At 48.1% G+C, this 20,707-nt stretch overlaps 2 protein-coding genes across 2 annotated transcripts in view; both read right to left on the bottom strand.

The window, feature by feature from the left end:
* Positions 1–19,131, bottom strand: part of LOC129178478 (mucin-2-like) — a 41,622-nt gene extending 22,491 nt beyond the window's left edge. The window contains 31 exon segments of the mRNA XM_054770753.1: positions 81–227; positions 762–921; positions 1,449–1,673; positions 1,905–3,353; positions 4,354–4,533; positions 4,609–4,652; positions 5,400–5,547; positions 5,837–5,965; positions 6,068–6,224; positions 7,697–7,936; positions 8,037–8,213; positions 8,308–8,418; positions 10,387–10,525; positions 10,618–10,769; positions 10,876–11,006; positions 11,686–11,735; positions 11,816–12,068; positions 12,147–12,273; positions 12,338–12,432; positions 12,505–12,669; positions 12,786–12,951; positions 13,108–13,298; positions 14,118–14,382; positions 14,444–14,582; positions 15,271–15,388; positions 15,463–15,588; positions 15,672–15,885; positions 16,022–16,134; positions 17,927–18,011; positions 18,828–18,942; positions 19,127–19,131. Coding sequence (XP_054626728.1) covers positions 81–227; positions 762–921; positions 1,449–1,673; positions 1,905–3,353; positions 4,354–4,533; positions 4,609–4,652; positions 5,400–5,547; positions 5,837–5,965; positions 6,068–6,224; positions 7,697–7,936; positions 8,037–8,213; positions 8,308–8,418; positions 10,387–10,525; positions 10,618–10,769; positions 10,876–11,006; positions 11,686–11,735; positions 11,816–12,068; positions 12,147–12,273; positions 12,338–12,432; positions 12,505–12,669; positions 12,786–12,951; positions 13,108–13,298; positions 14,118–14,382; positions 14,444–14,582; positions 15,271–15,388; positions 15,463–15,588; positions 15,672–15,885; positions 16,022–16,134; positions 17,927–18,011; positions 18,828–18,942; positions 19,127–19,131 — 5,816 coding nt within the window.
* LOC129178524 (mucin-5AC-like) lies at positions 18,988–20,626 on the bottom strand. Its single transcript, XM_054770839.1, has one exon. It carries the CDS (start codon positions 19,496–19,498, stop codon positions 19,211–19,213), a length of 288 nt encoding a protein of 95 aa, XP_054626814.1. The 5' UTR covers positions 19,499–20,626; the 3' UTR covers positions 18,988–19,210.
* Between the last annotated feature and the right edge of the window lie 81 nt (positions 20,627–20,707).

Here is a 20,707-nt window from a genome sequence, read left to right as displayed (position 1 = left end):
TGCAGAGGTTGTAGTTTGGCCAGGTACTGTTGTAGAAGTGGTTGTTGGCCCAGTGGTGAATCCCGGTGGTGTTGTCTCACCTTCTACAGTTGTTAGCTTTCCTGTAGTGGTTTCTCCAGGTCGAGTGGTCGCTCCAGATGTGGTTGGTGATGGTACTTTTGTAGTCTTGGTACTCACGGAAGGTTTGGATGTTGTTCCTGTGTTTTCCGTAGTAGTTGTTGATCCACCTGGTGCAGAGGTTGTAGTTTGGCCAGGTACTGTTGTAGAAGTGGTTGTTGGCCCAGTGGTGAATCCAGGTGTTGTTGTCTCACCTTCTACAGTTGTTCGCTGTCCTGTAGTGCCAGGTCGAGTGGTAGCTCCAGATGTAGTTGGTGATGGTACGTTTGTAGTCTTGGTGCTAACAGAGGCTTGTGATGTTGTTCCAGTGTTTTCCGTGGTTGTTGTTGATCCACCTGGTGCAGAGGTTGTAGTCTGGCCAGGTACTGTTGTAGAAGTGGTTGTTGGCCCAGTGGTGAATCCAGGTGGTGTTGTCTCACCTTCTACAGTTGTTCGCTGTCCTGTAGCGGTTTCTCCAGGTCGAGTGGTCGCTCCAGATGTGGCTGGTGATGGTACTTTTGTAGTCTTGGTGCTAACAGAGGGTTGGGATGTTGTTCCAGTGTTTTCCGTGGTTGATCCACCTGGTGCAGAGGTTGTAGTTTGGCCAGGTACTGTTGTAGAAGTGGTTGTTGGCCCAGTGGTGAATCCAGGTGGTGTTGTCTCACCTTCTACAGTTGTTCGCTGTCCTGTAGTGCCAGGTCGAGTGGTAGCTCCAGATGTGGGTGGTGATGGTACGTTCGTAGTCTTGGTACTCACGGAAGGTTGGGATGTTGTTCCTGTGTTTTCCGTAGTAGTTGTTGATCCACCTGGTGCAGAGGTTGTAGTCTGGCCAGGTATTGTTGTAGAAGTGGTTGTTGGCCCAGTTGTGAATCCAGGTGGTGTTGTCCCACCTTCTACAGTTGTTCGCTGTCCTGTCGTGGTTTCTCCAGGTCGAGTGGTAGCTCCAGATGTGGTTGGTGATGGTACGTTTGTAGTCTTGGTGCTAACAGAGGCTTGGGATGTTGTTCCAGTGTTTTCCGTGGTTGTTGTTGATCCACCTGGTGCAGAGGTTGTAGTCTGGCCAGGTACTGTTGTAGAAGTGGTTGTTGGCCAAGTGGTGAATCCAGGTGGTGTTGTCTCACCTTCTACAGTTGTTCGCTGTCCTGTAGTGGTTTCTCCAGGTCGAGTGGTCGCTCCAGATGTGGTTGGTGATGGTACTTTTGTAGTCTTGGTACTCACGGAAGGTTTGGATGTTGTTCCTGTGTTTTCTGTAGTAGTTGTTGATCCACCTGGTGCAGAGGTTGTAGTTTGGCCAGGTACTGTTGTAGAAGTGGTTGTTGGCCCAGTGGTGAATCCAGGTGGTGTTGTCTCACCTTCTACAGTTGTACGCTGTCCTGTAGTGCCAGGTCGAGTGGTAGCTCCAGATGTGGTTGGTGATGGTACATTTGTAGTCTTGGTACTCACGGAAGGTTGGGATGTTGTTCCTGTGTTTTCCGTAGTCGTTGTTGATCCACCTGGTGCAGAGGTTGTAGACTGGCCAGGTACTGTTGTGGAAGTGGTTGTTGGCCCAGTGGTGAATCCCGGTGGTGTTGTCCCACCTTTTACAGTTGTTCGCTGTCCTGTCGTGGTTTGTCCAGGTCGAGTGGTAGCTCCAGATGTGGTTGGTGATGGTACTTTTGTAGTCTTGGTACTCAAGGAGGGTTGGAATGTTGTTCCAGTGTTTTCCGTAGTAGTTGTTGATCCACGTAGTGAAGAGATTGTAGTCTGGCCAGGTATTGTTGTAGAAGTGGTTGTTGGCCCAGTGGTGAATCCAGGTGGTGTTGTCCCACCTTCTACAGTTGTTCGCTGTCCTGTCGTGGTTTCTCCAGGTCGAGTGGTAGCTCCAGATGTGGTTGGTGATGGTACCTTTGTAGTCTTGGTGCTAACAGAGACTTGGGATGTTGTTCCAGTGTTTTCCGTGGTTGTTGTTGATCCACCTGGTGCAGAGGTTGTAATTTGGCCAGGTACTGTTGTAGAAGTGGTTGTTGGCCCAGTGGTGAATCCTGGTGGTGTTGTCTCACCTTCTACAGTTGTTAGCTTTCCTGTAGTGGTTTCTCCAGGTCGAGTGGTCGCTCCAGATGTGGTTGGTGATGGTACTTTTGTAGTCTTGGTACTCACGGAAGGTTTGGATGTTGTTCCTGTGTTTTCCGTAGTAGTTGTTGATCCACCTGGTGCAGAGGTTGAGGTTTGGCCAGGTACTGTTGTAGAAGTGGTTGTTGGCCCAGTGGTGAATCCAGGTGGTGTTGTCTCACCTTCTACAGTTGTTCGCTGTCCCGTAGTGCCAGGTCGAGTGGTAGCTCCAGATGTGGTTGGTGATGGTATGTTTGTAGTCTTGGTGCTAACAGAGGGTTGGTATGTTATTCCAGTGTTTTCCGTGGTTGTTGTTGATCCACCTGGTGCAGAGGTTGTAGTCTGGCCAGGTACTGTTGTAGAAGTGGTTGTTGACCCAGTGGTGAATCCAGGTGGTGTTGTCTCACCTTCTACAGTTGTTTGCTGATCTGTAGTGGTTTGTCCAGGTCGAGTGGTAGCTCCAGATGTGGTTTGTGATGGTACTTTTGTAGTCTTGGTACTCACGGAAGGTTGGGATGTTGTTCCTGTGTTTTCCGTAGTAGTTGTTGATCCACCTGGTGCAGAGATTGTAGTTTGGCCAGGTATTGTTGTAGAAGTGGTTGTTGGCCCAGTGGTGAATCCAGGTGGTGTTGTCTCACCTTCTACAGTTGTTCGCTGTCCTGTAGTGGTTTCTCCAGGTCGAGTGGTTGCTCCAGATGTGGTTGGTGATGGTACTTTTGTAGTCTTGGTACTCACGGAAGGTTTGGATGTTGTTCCTGTGTTTTCCGTCGTAGTTGTTGATCCACCTGGTGTAGAGGTTGTAGTTTGGCCAGGTACTGTTGTAGAAGTGGTTGTTGGCCCAGTGGTGAATCCAGGTGGTGTTGTCTCACCTTCTACAGTTGTTCGCTGTCCTGTAGTGGTTTCTCCAGGTCGAGTGGTCGCTCCAGATGTGGTTGGTGATGGTACTTTTGTAGTCTTGGTGCTAACAGAGGGTTGGGATGTTGTTCCAGTGTTTTCCGTGGTTGATCCACCTGGTGCAGAGGTTGTAGTTTGGCCAGGTACTGTTGTAGAAGTGGTTGTTGGCCCAGTGGTGAATCCAGGTGATGTTGTCTCACTTTCTACAGTTGTTTGCTGTCCTGTCGTGGTTTCTCCAGGTCGAGTGGTAGTTTCAGATGTGGTTGGTGATGGTACTTTTGTAGTCTTGGTACTCACGGAAGTTTGGGATGTTGTTGCTGTGTTTTCCGTAGTAGTTGTTGATCCACCTGGGGCAGAGGTTCTAGTCTGGCCAGGTACTGTTGTCGAAGTGGTTGTTGGCCCAGTGGTGAGTCCAGGTGTTGGTGTTGATGGTACTTTGGTAGATGTGGCAACGGAGGGTTGGGATGTTATTTCTGTGTTTTCCATGGTTGTTCTTGTTCCAGCTGGTGTTGAGGTTGTAGTTTTTCGAGATATTATTGTAGAAGTGGTTGTTGGCCCGTTGGTGAGTCCAGGTGGTGTTGTCTCACCTTCTACAGTTGTTCTGTGTGTCATTGTGGTTTCACCTGGTCGAGTAGTTGTTCCAAATGTTGGTGTTGATGGTACTTTGGTAGATGTGGCAACCACGGAGGGTTGGGATGTTATGTCTGTGTTTTCCATCGTTGTTGTTCCAGCTGATGTTGAGGTTGTAGTTTTTGGAGATATTATTGTAGAAGTGGTTGTTGGCTCAGTGGTGAATCCAGGTGGTGTTGTCTCACCTTCTACAGTTGTTCGCTGTCCTGTCGTGGTTTCTCCAGGTTGAGTAGTAGTTACAAATGTGGATGTTGATGGTAGTTTTATAGTTATGGTACCCACAGCAGGCAGGGGTGTCGTTCCTTGGTTTTCGATCGTTATTTTTGTGCCACCTGCCACAGAGGTTGTAGTTTTACCAAGTGCTGTGGTAGAAGTGGTTGCTGTGCCAGTGGTGAATAGCGGTGGGATTGATGTGTACTTTGTTGTCCTCTTTCTGGTGGTTGTTTGTTCAGGTATACTGGTAGTTCCCCTCAAGGTTGTTGTTTCTCTCGGCTCAGTTGTGCTTTTCTTTGTGGATGATGAAGTTAGAATAACTGTAAATAACAGACAGATTTCAACAAACATGTTATTAATTTTTCACTTCATTCTTCAGAGGTGAGCAGGTCTAGAGGTCATTCATACCAGAAGTTGTCCCTTCAGCCGCACTGAAAGTAAAGGGTGTTGTTTGCGGCCCAGGGCTAATGGTTGTAAAGCAGGGATACACATTCCTGTTCATTGTGTTGTTGGCTCCACATGTCGCCGTAAGGCAGTTTCCTAGCCCATCCGTGGTGTTGTAGATGGTGGCGCCATAAGCGTAGATTTTACCATTAATGAAGCATGTGCACACTGCCATGAGAGAATACCAGCAAACATGAATTACATACTACAGCATGTGTACACACAGTCTTTTGAAATACTCACCGTTTCCATTGTAGCTACACTGTATTCCAGAGACTGTACAGGAACTGTCAGAAAACAAACATTTGTTGACAGATTCATTTGGAAATGGAAGGAATTGATGGAAGTTGTTCATATCATAAACCAGGGGTGCCCAACCTTTTTCCACTAAGGGCCGAATACTGAAACATCAAAAGATGCATGGGCTGCAATAAAAAAATGTTTTTTTTAAACCAACCCCCAAAAAATATTTAATAGAATATTTACACATATAAAATATATTTCTTCATTTTATCAGTGACAATGCGTATTATTATTACAATAAACAGTTTTTTTTTTTTTTTTTTTACAAATTTGTCAATTTGTTCTACTTGTATATTTTTTCCCTCATACTAATATGACTTATTCTCATCATATTTTGACTTTATTATCATAACATTATAGTATTTACCCAACCTACTTTTCCTAAAATTCCAACTTAATTCTTTGTTTGGTTTGTTTCTTATATTACAACTTTTTTTCCAATAATATTTCAACTTGATATAATATATAATATAAATATTTCAAGTTAATATAATGACTTTACTCCCTTAATATTTTGTCTTTATTCTTGTAAAATGACTGCTTTTTTCCCCCATTTTTCCATTTTTTTAAATTTTATTTTATTTTTACAATGTACCGAGGGCCAAAAAAATCGTTGCATAAATGGCCCCCAGGCCGCACTTTGGACACCCCTGTCATAAACTATTCATGGACAATCATGAGCAAACACGCCTTCATTGTGTGTGTCAACATGACGGTTGCGCCGGACCCACCAAGTGTAACAGTTGTCAGCAGGAACCGCATCCAAGACGCTGTAATGAACGCCGTGGTTGTCGTAGCAGCCACACTGCTCCCAGGACACACAGGACATGGTGTCTTCATCAAAGTACGGCTGGCTTGGAGGACACTGTGGATAACAACCTGCAACACAACATTCACTTATAACACAATGTAGTTTGTCTGATGTATTTAAAAAATCACCTCACTGGGACCCCAAATGATAAGGAAAACAACAAACAGCAACATTTTACTGAGAAAAGATGAGCCAATAAAAAGTGATCCACGACTGACCCAAAGTTTGAGAAAGCATCTGTTCTTAGCCTTGACGATCAGGAACTTTATTTAATGATGTTATTCAAAGAAACAGGTGTTCATTAATGGTGCGTCTACATTGCACTCACACACACACGTGGACAATGTTGGACTCTACCTTCCAGGCCGGTGATGAGATCGGAGCAATTCCCAGAAGGATTCCTACACGTCTTCATGCAGTCTGCGCCACAAGGCTTGTTGTGCCACGCACAGCCAGCGGGGGCGTTGTAGTAGTCACAGAAAATTGCTGTAAGAGAAAACATCCAGCTCAGCCGTTTGCGTCTACTTGCATCACAGCCTTATGACGTGATGTGTTGGAACCCTTCTAAAGCAAACTTCCCAAACCTACGGCAGAGTTTGGGTGTTCTCCACCAGACACAGGCTCCAGCCTCGTTGCAAGCTCTGGCGTAAGCCGCCACCGCCGTACAGAAACACTCGCAGTCGCCACCGCTGTCACAAGCACACGAGTCTCTCACACAGGCGTCGTAGTATGGACCCGGATCCACCTGGAACGCATTGGCACTTTAGCATTTCTTTGATAGGTATAAAGCAGTGATTTTTAAATGGTGGGTCGCAACCGCATTGGGTCTCAGTTCTTTGTCTGTGCAAAAAAAAGAAATCATTGGAAAACAATGTAATGACCCGATGTGCGCGAATGCAGCTCGCATTCTTGTCTGTGCTATTCACTTGCTACGCCGCCACGAGGTGCGTGCCATGTTTCTGGGCGACTTTGTCAGGCTCGAGCGGGAGAAGTATGGGACATGGACTGGGGACTTGACGCGCCATCGGCGGCTCAGGAAATGTCGAGGTGCCGTGAGCAGGAGCGGGACACGGGCACAGCTGCAGATATCTGTGGGAGAAGAGCGTGCCATAAAGGAAGAGACAGTGTCTCATCGCTGCAGCTCACATTGTGTTGCGTGGGGGAATTTTGCCCACAACAAATGCTCCCAGGTAAGACGGGAAAGCAAACTGGGTGTTTCATGCCCAATTCGATATATTGGCCTTAGTGAAATGGCTCTCCGGTTGTCGGTTGTGTAAATTCCGGACTACTGAGCGCAGCTGAATATCAGCCCCACCCAACAAATTTAAAGAGAAAAAATGTTTTGTACACTCATATGTAGGCTGCACTTGTCTATCAGCCGCAGGTGTCCACGTTGTAACATGGGATATTTACGCAGAAATACACACTATAAACCTTGCAATCCTGCCTACGCTCGGTGTTCTCAGCGTCACTCGTTAGCTCGGGTGAGTGAGACGTGAGACACTTTTTTTTTCCATCAGAGTTCAAGCAGAATCTGTAGTAATTCTACACTTGATCAAACTTACTGAACATTTGTCAGATCAAAACACAATCGCTGCGTAAGACTTCAAAATGTGATATTAGCGCCCACTTCACTGCCTCCTGAATCTGCGCTCTAAGCGTCATGGCGACTGAAGTTCTTTTCGCCATAAATTATCCAAATCACTGTTTAAGCCTCAGGGTTCAAAGCGTGTGAAAAAAGTAGCGGCTTATAGTCTGGAATTTACAGCACTTGTGCCTTTTGCCAGAGACATAGGGAGAATGGGTGATGATAAAAGGATTTTTTAAACCTACAGCAGTTTTTTTGACATGGTTTTCCTCCATTTGTGCATATTTTTGTTTGGATTCTTTTTTTTCATATATTTCTTACTCTCATCTCTCAGAGATGCTGTGGTAATTCCGTTGTGGTTTTGACTACAATGTCAATACAGCCTTCGCTCATGCACAAACCCTTTTGTGACTAACCATCTATAAAAATACAAAGAATTGAAGCATTTTGTTAGTTATTGTGGTAGAATCCAAGTTAATACTAGTATGTGTGTCGTTCACTTACGCGAGCACTTTTTACAAATAAGACCAGGACTTGATGGGATGGCCAATATGGAGACAAGTTGTCGACATAAGCAGGACCGACTTAATCAGGTTCCATTGTACATGCCTTTCTGTTGCCATAGCTACCTGTGAGTGACAGCTTTGGAAGGTGGCACTGATGATGATGCTGCATCGTCTCTGGGCCCAGGCTGCTCGGTAGCGGTTGGTGCTACAGGGGTCCTTGATGAGTTGGGCATCAGGGCAGCTGGATGACGCCTTCCAACTGTTCCCAAACTCCAGCGCGTCAGTGACGACCTCTTGGGAGCGTTTGGTGAAGTCATTCTTGATGTCGCCGTCGTAGTTGCCGCACAGACCGCAGACGTGACCCTGAAACGAGGAGACATGCTCTGGGACTGGACTCTTGCTGTGTACAATGAAAGTTGTCAGATGTCCATGTTCCTGCTCACGATCCAGAGTGCTGGTTCACCTGGAAGTGCGGTGCCAGTTTGATAAAAAGACTGGTCTTCTTGTCCCACATGAGCACAAGTCCTGGCTTGAGGGTCACAACCAAGTAAAGACCCATACTGTGCACCCGAGCTGGCGACACCCGCCGGCTGCTCTTGATCACATGAAAGTTCTCCTCCTTCAGCTGGAATTCATCCTCCTGGAAAAGACAGAGAGTTAACATGAGGCATGCTCTTCTCAGGTGATGTTAACAAAGATGCTGAGTGAGCAATATTCATTAGTGGCATTTGTACCTCCAGGAAGATCTTGATGGACTTGGAGCAGGTTGTTCCTGTGGTTCCGCATGGAACATTCTCACTGATAATCCTGAAGCTTCCATTGGCCTGAGCAGCTCCACAGTAGTCCTGAATGAGGAGCACACAGAAGACCCAGGATTACCTTTTTCAAAGTTTTTAAGTTAAAGAGGTCCACCTCAGAAAACCAGCAATGGCTGTGTAGGTTAAATGAGAAGCATGGGTCAAAAGAATCCCGTTTCGGCCCTGTCCACATGGGAATGCTCCTGGAATTTTTTTTGTAAGCAGGTTGAAAAAAATGTGACGAGTAAATAGTTGCATCCAGACGGGAACGGATGACTGGGTAAAAATGATGTAATACGCAAGGCACACCCACGTGTGGCGCTGAAAGAAGAAGAAAGAACGCATGCATGCGCATAAGTCCGTCGTCTTTGGGTTTCTGAGGCTCGTCTAGACTTACGACGAAGTGGAATTACTTCTATGAGTCATTTTGGAGAATAACACAACAAAATATCAGGAGAATGTCGACTGGGGTGAGTCATGTCCGTCAAAAGAGTCAGATATGATGTTGGTTTGTCGTCAAAGCTCACTTCTGGTCAAGCAATGTCTTCGTTTCTGTAAAACGGCGGTTCGGCTGTCAACAAGGAAACCACAAGCCAGCATTTTCAGATTTCCTCTCTCTGGAAGCAGTTTTCAAAAAATACCACTTGAGGTCACACAAAACGCCATTTCTGTGTGGATGAAAGGCTGAAACGATAAAATACTTTGCCATTTCGACCTGAACACGTTTCCGTGGGTGCTCCGATCAGTCGGCTACCCATCAGTATCAGCCCATTTCCGTGAAAAATCACGACATCGGCACATGCCGATAAGTGCCTTTCAACGATACCAGTGGCGAGCACGATTGCAGCCCGCAGTGATCCTTTCATGCATGTGGTGTCTTGACCTAGCTAACGTCTTTGGCAGCATCATTCTCCCACTTTTCCCACCATAGCAATCATGTCTGCCGTGTGGAACTTAGCTGCCAACACGCGCCACAGAAGCTATCTTGCGGGGGTAGCACTTGAAAAGCTTTAATGCGGCATTTAAAGTACAAACAATTGATGGAGTATGGTGAGTTTTCAGGCTCACGTTGTGGTCATCGGAGGAAAATCCTCATTGGGTAACTACTTGTGTATTCACTCGTCACGCTCTGTGATTGGCCGGTCACACAGAGCGACCACCCCTCCCCAGACAGACTCCCTACAGCCAGAGAGAGGAGTACGCGGTGCGTTTGACAAGACTCGTGTCGCGTTGGTCACCTCCAACTCCGGACAGGCTTTTTTTTAGGCTTTCCTCAGCTCAGCCCGTCTCTAAAGTTAGTTGGTAAACTTGTTGCGCTACGTTCATGGGGCATTTGACAAGACAGAGCTGTAAGCGCCTAGTGTTGTGTCGGTCACTGCCCGTGTTTTTTTTGTTAGTTTTTTTCCCTCTGCTTGCTTGCAACTTGGCTGGTGATATCAAGTCAGTTGGAAAACTTGGCTCGTAGTACTGAACGAGGAAACTGCAGTGAACAAGGCTGACAGATTATTTCCCTGTTTGCCATCACTGGATGTTTGCATGGCTCACCAACTTCACACAGATCATTAAAAAAATGACAAAATAATGAAATCACCTGTGCACATACTCGGCAGCCATGTAGCTGCGTAATAAATATAGCAACTTCTCTTCAATTCATGTCAATTTCAGACTTTAAATAATGTACAGATTTAAGCCCCACCCACTTCCAGTTTATGTCCCGCCCACTCCGAGTACAGATACGGATACAGATCATTTAGATGGGTGAACTGATACAGATACAGATACAGATCGTGGTGTACCCGCTCATGCCTAATTATTAGCATTGTGTTATTCGAAATAGCATTATAAATACATTGAAAATGTGTAATTAATCCATGTGATCGATATCGGCTGATTTCAGTCCTGGATGATTGGTATCGGAATCGGCAGCTTTAAACCCTAGGATAGCCCCTTAACCAGTGTCTGTGTGGAAAGTGTCTACTTTATTGACTGGAATCCAGACAAGACGCAGATGTTTACCTGCAGGAGGGTGTATCCACACTGCCCACTGAAGTCAAACCTCTTGTCATCAAAGGTGATGTAGTGACCGTCACCATACACGCTGCACACCGCGTCACAGACCTCGGTGCTGCACGAGAACCGTCTGCCCTTGCAGTAGCTGAGGACACACACACACACACACACACACACAGGCGTTACGACCCATAAATCATCGGTGCATTTAGTGGGCGGGGCCTGTGCGACACTAACCAGGTGTTGCAGTCCACCTTCAGAGTGTGCCCGGGCTGGTAGGCCCGTCCGTTGTGCACACAGGGACACATGGACTCACTGATGCAGCCCCCTGCTCCGTCAGACAGCAGACCCTCAGGACACATGCAGCCTGAGGTGCAGCCACTGCTGATCTGTTGCATGCAAGCAAGGAAGGAGGTCAGCTTGTCTTCCACTGTGTGTGCATGTGTGTGCGTGTGTGCGTGTGTGCGTGCGTGTGTGTGTGTGCTGTGCTCTTACGCAAGCCATATCCACAGTGCTGCAGCTCTTCTCACATTCGGTGCCCGTGGCTCCAGGCGGTGCGGTGGAGCAGTTCAAGTAGACCATGGGGGCCACACAAGCATGCGCTGAAAGTCAACGTAAGCAGAGAACTTTTCGCTTTTAAGGCTGACAAAAAGTGGCCGATGTATGGCTTAGGGGTGTTCACTTTCGATACGACACCAAGATCGCAGCTTTAAGTATCCATCTGACATCAGCATGGATCAAACATACTTTTATGACTTATTTTGTAGCATGGACTTTCGTTTGTGACTTATCTGTTCTAGCTAACAACTTTTTGCCATCCTGTGGTGCAAATGTTTGGGACGTTGGGACGTTTGAATGAGCCAGAGGTTGTATTTATCTGCCTCCGTGGTCCGGCAAAAATCCTCATGCTGTTTTTTGTGATGCTGCTTCAAAGGCAGCAGTGCACAGTGAGTAAAAAGAAAGGATAAACAGAAAAAATGATGCATAAAAGATGCATGGATAATCGTTTTATCATCGCATCACAGGCCTCCGAATCGTGAGGTGGCCAGAGAGTCCCACCTCTCATAAACAAACCGGCGTTCACACTGAGAGGGAAGTGAACCCACACCGCCTGCATCCATGTTAGCCAAGAGAACTGCAACACTATCAGTGACTTGCCCAAAAAAGGTCAGTGATGTACTACGTATCTGAATTGTATTGATATCAGCAGATATCCAAGGATATTTCTCATATATTCGTTCATATTGGAATCAAATGATCAAATGTGGGCGGTGCATGGCGAGTAAAAAGAGTGTGTAGACATACACTGCGATGGTTTTCCTCCAGAGCAGCTGAGGGCGCCATGTCTGCAGATGCTGAGACAGGAAGCCAAGACTTAAGACCCTGGACTTGTTGACATGTTGTAGCTCTACAGGAAGTAAAGAGTGTTTCTTGCCATGTGCTTCCTTCGCTGCTGAGCACCTGTCCGTGAGAAATGACGGTGTCCTGGACATAACAGGGACAGTCGGCGGGGGACACGCACTTTCCTTGCTCGTTCATGTAGCTTCCTTCGGAGCAGCCGCAGCCGTCCACCGCCGTGAAGCCCGCCTGGCACGAGTAGTCGGGCTGGCTGAGGGAGCGGCAGGTCCGAGCGCAACTGCTCATGTTGTATCCGTACACCGTGCCCACCGGACATGATGAGAAGCGTTCTGGTTGGAAGACAGGAGGATGCGGAAGGTGGGTTCTGTGGCTCTGTTAGCCCCCCCTCGTCAATGACATGTACTGACCACAGACGGTGGACCTCCAATCGCTGATCTGGATCCCGGCCGCTGAGCAGGCGTACACGTAGGCGGACACGGCGCCACACATGCACTCCTCGGTGTCGTCACAGTTGCAGGTGTCATACATGCAGTTCTGTGGCGAGACGTCACCATCGTTAGTGGTGAGTGTCTTAACAGCGGGGTTAGAGGTCACTCACGTCTTTGAACGTGTTGGGGCTAATGACGAAGTGGCAGGCGGCAAAGGCTGATCTGGGGTCGGTAAGCTTGGAGCACCAGTGCTGAGCGTAGCTCTCTGAGAGGCACAAACATCAACATTTGCACATCAACGTCACCTCCCGTGACCCCGCGTGCGTGCGAGGCGCACCTTTGCTGATGCCGTGACCACACGGGTGTCCGAAGCGCGTCTTGACATCCGAGCAGCTGCCTCTGGTTTTCCAGGTGTTGGCGAAGGCGGCGGCTGTGCCCTCCACCAGGCCGCTCATCACCCGGAAGTCGTCACTCATGATGTTGTTGAAGTTGCCGCACAAACCTACACACACACACACACACACACACACACACACACACACACACACACGCGCACACACACATGAACACTAGATGCTGAAACTACACACACTAGCATGATGAACATGTTAAAGCCACCTGAAGTGCTTCCTTTCAGTGAGGTGGGGGCTGAGAGGAAGACCTGCATCAAGGGGGACAGCTGGACCACCACCCTCAGGCCCGCCTTGGTGCTGATGAAGACGTAGAAGGAGGATGGCCTGAAGATGCTCACCTCCGCTGCAGCCCGAACACAAAACACAAACATCTTTTTTTCATATGCAGTAAAAATCACGGCTAAATGGTGCCTCTAGTGGTCAGGCTGAGTACGACCACAGGGAGGGATTACTGTACCGTATACTAGGGGCGTCACAAGATCTCCTGTCAGAAGATCTCGCAAGATTAAAACATGACAAGCCTTCTCGTTCAGGAAAAAAAAAGTCTGGTGGCCACTAGGCCTGGGACGACAATAAATAAAATTAATCACACAATAAAGGAAAATGAACTCGATCATTTTGCCGACCTTAATATATTGTGTCTGTTTTCCTCGTCTCCCACATCCAAACAGGCACGAAGAGAGTTCACTCTGTGCATCGGCCTTCATTAAAACGGCCACTAGGTGGCAGAAGGACATTTGATCAGAGCTCGGCAGAGATCACGTAAAGGGAAAAGCACACATGGCGGGAACACGCACACACCGACACGCTCGCACGCGCACACAAGCACGTAGGTGAGTTCCAAATGTGAAAATTGTAAATAGTTGATGGTGTTATTTGTAAATAAATTGTTATTTTTGGTCTTTTTTCTGTTGTTTATGTTGGTGTGGTTGTTTAGATATTTGAGTTGTCACAAAAGCAACAAATATTTGCATCAAAGTGAACGTTAAGCTTGAAATGTATCTTTTCACAAGAAGCTGCTTTTCGCCCTTTTCTAGTTGGGAGCTGATATTTTCCTGAAACTTACCAATGTTCTACTGCTGCTGACTAAAGAACAGAAAAATGTAGAAACAAACTTTTTTCCTGATGAAAGACGGGAGTCTAATCTTGTGGTAGGTTCCACGTTGATGTGACCATAGAACACAATCATCTGTGGGCTTTGAAAGATCGACCAAAATCGTCTAAAATGGTTGCTACTGAAGCGGTTGAAGTTTGAAAACTGGGATTGGGATTGAATGAGTTAAGTAGCAGTTCCCATCAAAACACTAAAAGAGGTGTGGCACGGGTCAAGGATGGAAACAGGACATAAAAACAAAAAAAGACGTGGACTGTTAGAAGACTGTAGCTTCTCCTTTGTTTGTCAGCATTAAACGCTTCTACGTGCTTTGAAAGATCAGTCAAAATCGTCTATAATGGCGGGGAGGCCCCCAGGCCGCACTTTGGACACCCCCTCATTTGCGTAACAGACGGAAGCACGCAAGTATTTGTATGGGCTCACATGTGAAGAGAGGCAGCTGAGCGAGGATGTGGTTGACAAAGACTCGTCCAGAAGCGTGAATCTTAACAACCTGTCCACGAGCAGAAAGCAGCGACAGTAAAGGTAACGAGGACAGCAGCGGGCCCGTCACAGTGTTGGCTTGACGAGAACGCACCACAGACTTGCTGTTCAAGGCCAGTGTCACCCCTTGGAGGCAGGTCCGACTGTCCGTCAGACCACACTGGACCAGGTCCACCAGCGCCGTGTACAAGGAGCCGTTGCTTGCCTGCAAAAGTACACGTTGTCAGGTGGGGGCCTTCCATGCCGCTCCCTCCTGCTAAGCCTACCGTAGCCAAGACGTAGGTGCAGTTTCCGTGGAAGGTGTACGCTTTGCCATCAAAGGTGGTGATGTGGGCCCCGCCCTCCAAGGAGCATCTCCCGGGACAGTTGTCCTCCGTGCACCTCCAGTGACCGCTCTCGCACACACTGTCGCACAACACGCAACAATGTCAGAGGCCACCAAACCAAACAGGGTATTCACCGCCGGGCCTCAGCCCTCAGGTTTGTTATACAAATTATTCAAAAACAGTACATGACAACAGTAATTGCTTAAAAATAAAACATTTGGCATTCTTAATGTTCTATTATATTCATTACATCGCAGAGCAAGAGTCTCGAACTAAAAAAGGGAATTGTGAGTCAGTATGAGTTGGTTTAGCCTTGACTGCTCGCTGAGTGACGGTGGAGGATGACGACGAAGTCAAAAAAACACGGAAAAGAAAGTCAAAGTCTTCAGGTGCACAATTTAGAATGAAGCAGGAAAGAAGGGGGCCGAAGATCAAGGCATGACTTCATACAAATCTACAAAAAAATGAAAAACTAGCAGTGTAAATATGTAAAAAAAAAAAGAACAAATCAGAGGAGGGCGCCACGCTTCGCGCTTCGGGCCGCCCAGGGTGTCATTGAAGCCAGAACCGCCACGGTGGGCAGGGCCGGCTCCGGTCGGACCTGCTCTAGTTATTCCGCAGCAAACTCTTCCAAGCATGTCTTTCAGAACTCTGCTTTGCGCGGTGGCAACAGAAACGTTGGAAGCATACAATTGTCCAAAATGTCTTGCTGAGATGAACGAGTAACACGGACTGGTCGGTTGGCGGGTGCGGTGTTGTGGTCTCACCATGTTCTGCAGTTGTAGGAGAAGGACTGCGCCGACTGGTACACGTGGTTGTTGTGCAGACACGGACACTGGTCAGCGGGAATGCAGCCCGAGTCACTGACATCATCCAGCACCGTGCCTGGGGAGGAGGACGACAACATCATCATCACGTGACCCACTGCGGGGGTGGCGTGCAGTGTGACGCGCACGTACCTGGGGGGCAGCCGCACGCATCGTGACAGTGGGTGTCACACGTGCGGCCGGCCTCAGGGTTGCTGCAGCTGTCGGGGCACGAGCTGCTGCACTCCAAGAACTCCATGCTGGACGGACACTTCCTGTCTGCAGATGCAAGCGTACGAATTATCGAGGTGTCAGTCCAAGCGCTCAGCTGACGTCTCAGCTTGACAATCTGGAGCGCTTACGGCAGAAGGTGGCGTTCCTCCATGTTCCCGGCTCGCCGCCTGCGTGGACGCACTGTCTGGAGAATTCTGAGATGGTCTGACAGAGGGACGAGTCCCTGGCGTCGTGGGACAAGTTGCATGTGTCGGACATGCACGCTCTGATGAAGGCGTCCACGTCCAGATGATTCTGACAGCTGCTGAAGGGAGCGCTGGAGAAGATCTGCTCACACAGAATCTGAAATGACAGACAACTGGATGAGCTTTTGGTCCTCAAAGAAAGTTCCTGGTCCATCTGTGAAGCTCTGGGGCTTCAGACTGAAAGGGGGGGGGGTCAAGAACCCGGGGGGTGTGTGTGCGTGCGTGTGCGTCACCTGTTCTCCACAGTCTTGGGCGAGGTCCAGCACCAGGTCTTGCTCCTCACAGTCCTCAGCTGGTCCGCTGACCCTGTGACTGTCAGCGTAGTCCCGAACAGAGATAGTTCTTCCTGCAGGTCAACCACACGGTGTGACTCGTGACTGGGCCACCTTGATCATGCTAGCGTACTCTACATGTCAACATCTGGCTAATGATGTTTACGTTGTTGCCCATCATCCACAGTCCTCACGTGAGACGCGAACACACGTCTTTCTCTTGTCTGTGCGTTGTAAAGATATAAAAACAGATAAAAAAAACGGGCTTCCTGACTGACGGGATATATCCAGTATATCCAGCTCCCGGACCATTAGCACTGGCGCGCCCCAGGGGTGTGTCCTCTCCCCTTGCTCGTTTCCTTCTACACGAATGACTGCACCTTAGATGACCCAGCTGTGAAACTGCTGAAATGTGCACACGACACCACAGTCACCGGCCTCATCATGCTTGTAGACGCGAGGTGGATCGGTGGTCTCCTGGTGTGGTCCAAACAATCTGGACCTGAATCTGCTGAAGACTGTGGAGATGCCAGTGGACTTCAGACCATCCTGGGCTCCACCACCTCCCAGGACTTGACGTGGTCCTCCCACGTAGACACTATTCGGAAAAAAGCACGGCAGAGGACGGACTTCTTGAGACTGCTCAAGAAGTTCAACCTGCCTGACAACCTTCGACATTGCAGATTCCTAGTGTGGTAAGAAAGCTGATTCTGAAAAAGAGGCAGCTAAAAATGCACGTAATAGGACGCACCTTTTCCGCCGATGAAGCCTCCTGAGATAAACCTCCCAACATCCCTCTATTTACATCATTGTTACTATTATTAACGTTGTCATGCAGAAGAACTATGTTACTGGCGTAGTGACACCTCGCCACGCCACGCCACGCCGGCTGGCGACTAGCTTCACCAAAGCACCACTGCCGAAATCTAACGCTACATATTGGAGCTGCTAAGTTTGGAAAAGTTAACCAGGAAGGAAGTTCCGCTCATGCTTAAAATGACCAAAATATTGTAAGCATTCCGTGTCATCAGGAACGTTCCTGTGACGACACGCTCACAGCACGGATGGAACGCCATCATCCTTGGGGGAGGTGTTTGAATGGCGTGTCCCATTACGTGCCTCTTTTCATCTGTTTTGGTATTTTTAGATATAAAAAAGTACATCTTTATCTTTACAACGCACAGAAAAGAGGAAGACACGTGTGCTCATGTCCCACGAGGATTGTGGATGGTGGGCTTCATCCCAGCGCTGTCAAACAGATGAATGACGGCGTCGCTGTGGATTCATTTCCATCCATCACAGTGAAATATACCGTAATCCCTTTTTAGTCAATATCAAGCGGGTTTCATTTTGCCCAGCAAAGACACTCAAGAAGGAACACGGGCGTGGCATTTGAAGCTGGCAGCGCCTCAGTGAAAAGAAAAGAGTGTTTTATTTTAATATTTTTATTTTTTATAATATTATTTTTTATTTAAATTAGTCACGGAGAAGGCCGATGTGCTGTTTAGCGTCTACCGTGTCGACTTGTTTGGTCCTGCAGGACTGCACGACTCGGACAAACTCCCCCGAGATGTGTTTCCAGAAATGTTTCAGGGGTTTTGAGTCGTTCTGGTTTAATTGTGTTAAACGGATGAACCGTGGGTTCGTTGTAGAGTTTGCATGTTCTCCGTACGCGGGTTTTCTCCGGGTCCTCGGGCTGCCCCGCCTCTGTCTGGAGAGGCTGCAGCACAACCCCGCGGGGTCGCGGCATAGAAAACGGATGGAAGGATGGATGGATGGATGGATGAACCCACATTCACGCGTCAATGTCGACAGGCTTCGTTTAAAGCATTCGTTGAACTTTAGAAGCGCCTTCAACTCTCTCACCATCTTTCATGAACTCGTTGTTGACGCCATCAAAGTTTCCACACAGTCCGCATGTCAGACTCTTGTACTTGTTGTCGAGTTCAATCTGCGCACAAACACGTCATCAGCACACATCATCGTCTTGATTGGCTGTCATCACGGAGCACCGCAAATTCTGCCTAGCAACAGTGCAACCATAAAAATGATCTTTTTCTTCAAAGTTTGGCAGCAAATAACAGACTGAGGAGGACAGTGTTCACCTTTCGTGGACTCGCTGTTTCACTGAATTTTTGCAGTGCTTTTTTTTCCAGCGTATGAACGTGCATTGTGTTCTGCGTCCTGATTGGCTAAGGGAGAACTCCACGCGTTGTGTTGCAGAGTAACTCAGAAGCGCTGTAGGTGGGATGCAAGTTTGACCCCCGACGACACCCACAATGTCCTCGGAACTTTCTGCACCGTCAAAGGCACCTGCCGTCGCACCCGGGAGGCAGAGGAGGATGCTAACCATCGCACAAAACGTTGGCGTTGTGGACATGCCGAAGGAAGGTAAACGTGCGGCAGTAGGGCGCCTAGCTGGACCTAGCTTGTGTGCAAAGGCTGATATTCCGTTAGAAAAGTTAGCCAAGCTACATCCCTTCTGAAATACTCATGTATTGCATCAGTAAATGTAAGGATTTTTGCATTTAATGGAAGGACATTTTATTTACTGTCACAATAGTACACACAGCCTGCTGGCCAAACAAATGGAAAGGTAAAAAAAAAACAAACAACGGAATTCTCAAACATGTAAACGGAAATTGGGAAAAAATAAAACAGAATTTGTCCAAAAATTAAAAAAAAAACAAAAAACAGATTTCATAGGGCCATGTGTGTGTGCGTGTGTGTGCGTGCGTGCGTGCGTGCGTGCGTGCGTGTTGCATACGTCCAGGGAGTTGTCCAGGTTCCACACCACTTGGACTCCCAGTTTGGTCTGCACTAAGATGCTGGATGCGGTCTCCTTGATGGTCAGTCCAAAGGAGACGAGAGGCAGAGACACCCTGCAGAGAAGTCCATGAGGATGTTTTAGATGTACTTTATTTGACTTTGATTATGCAGCAGTGAGACAAACAGTTTTGAAAAGAGCACGTTCATAATACATTCATTCAAAACAGTTTTTTACAGACTGTCAGGTAAGAAAAACTCTGGTCTGTTTAGAAAGTACGAACGTTGGACCAAATGAACCTCATTGGACGTTCATAAGACGTCGCGTGCCGTCAGCCAGTTTTTGACAACATCCCGTCTTTTTGGTCTCCTCGCCGCACACGCTCACCTTTGCCCATTCACCCGCACGCCGTGGGAACTGAGCTCCACCATGTTGGCATCCAGCCTCATCAGCACGACGTCGATGCCACCGCCCTCCTCTGCCATCTTGCGCCTCATCTGGATGTTGAAGTTCTCGTAGGTGTTGCGACAGTCGGCAGCCAGCAGGTGGTTGCACGAGGAAGCCAGCTGGAAGAAGGCGCCGTCCAGCGCCTTCCAGTGAGCGTGACCCCAGGTGGAGCACACTCGTCCCACGTGGGACGCCTTGGCTGCGGTGGAAACACGGTTAAGCATTCAGCCGGCAGCGAGGGAAGCCTGGGAATGTTGGGTGTCCTTACCTGAGTACATGACTGGAGGGTCAAAGATCACTGGAGACGGGACAAGAACCAATCAGCACAAAGATGACCAAATAGTTTAAAACAGCAACACACACACCTGCATGATCCTGGTAGCTGATCACTGGCATCAGGAAGACCAGCAAACAAGTCCAGGTCCAGGTCCAAAAGATGACCCTGGGCTCCATTTTGGTGCCGCCGAATGCTAACTAGAGTGAGAAGTTTCACCTGGACCAGAACCGCCTTTATAAGGCCGGGGGGAGGAGCTACCCTGGGTGTGTGTGTGACTTATTATTCATCAAGTCAAATATTTCTTAATAAGGCGGTTACGTTTGTGTTTGATCCAATTCAGCAATTGTCTCATTTTTGATCCGGAATAAGTTCCACGTCCAGGATCCTTGACGGCTGACTGAAGGTGTGACCTTCACGTTCAACTAAAGAACCACGTCGGAGCCGTGAGAGCCGACGGGTGAGGAGGAAGCAAAGAGCGAAGCCAAGCAGGACACTGCCGGGAGGGACTGCGTGCAAGGGTCTCCTGCAGTGCCGTACTGCTGCGTAGAGAACGTAAACATGAGAAAGTAAATGTTGATTTGCTGAAAGTTCTTTGTTTCTGGAAGGCCTCGAAAGTTTACCATTCCCATTGAACTTGTAGAACGAGCACACAAATGACAATCATGTGCCGGCTAGAACGTAAACGTTCCATTTCCTTTGACACGCAGTGCAATTCAGGGATACTCACGGATGTTCGAGTTCAGACTGTAACATCATCATCATCACGGCATCGGCTGTCGTCATGGGCGCTGTTGCTTTAAGGAGGGGGAAGCGGAAGCTGAAAGTAAGACCAACGTAAACAAGAGCAGCCGTGGCGCAGCGCAGAGACTAGCGGTCCAGGATGTGCATCCTTCATGAAAGCTTTCTTTCAACTTTGATTCATCGAAACGACTTGTTTACTCACCTGCAGAGAGGACTGGGCGTCTCCTAAGAGCAAGGTGTCTATTGGGGGGGAGGGGCTAGAAAGGTTTTCAGAATATTACGCAGAATACGCTTCTGATCAAAGTTCTTAAACCAGTTGAAAAATTCCAAGACTTTAAACCCCCAAACCCCAACCTCAAACCCTAACCCCCAAACCCCAACCCTAACCCCCAAACCCTAACCCCAACCCTAACCC

The sequence above is a fragment of the Dunckerocampus dactyliophorus genome, chromosome 3, assembly GCF_027744805.1.
Source record: "Dunckerocampus dactyliophorus isolate RoL2022-P2 chromosome 3, RoL_Ddac_1.1, whole genome shotgun sequence".
Lineage (NCBI taxonomy): Eukaryota > Metazoa > Chordata > Actinopteri > Syngnathiformes > Syngnathidae > Dunckerocampus > Dunckerocampus dactyliophorus.
Note: the sequence above shows the minus strand (reverse complement) of the source record. Positions and strands in the feature narration are given on the sequence as shown.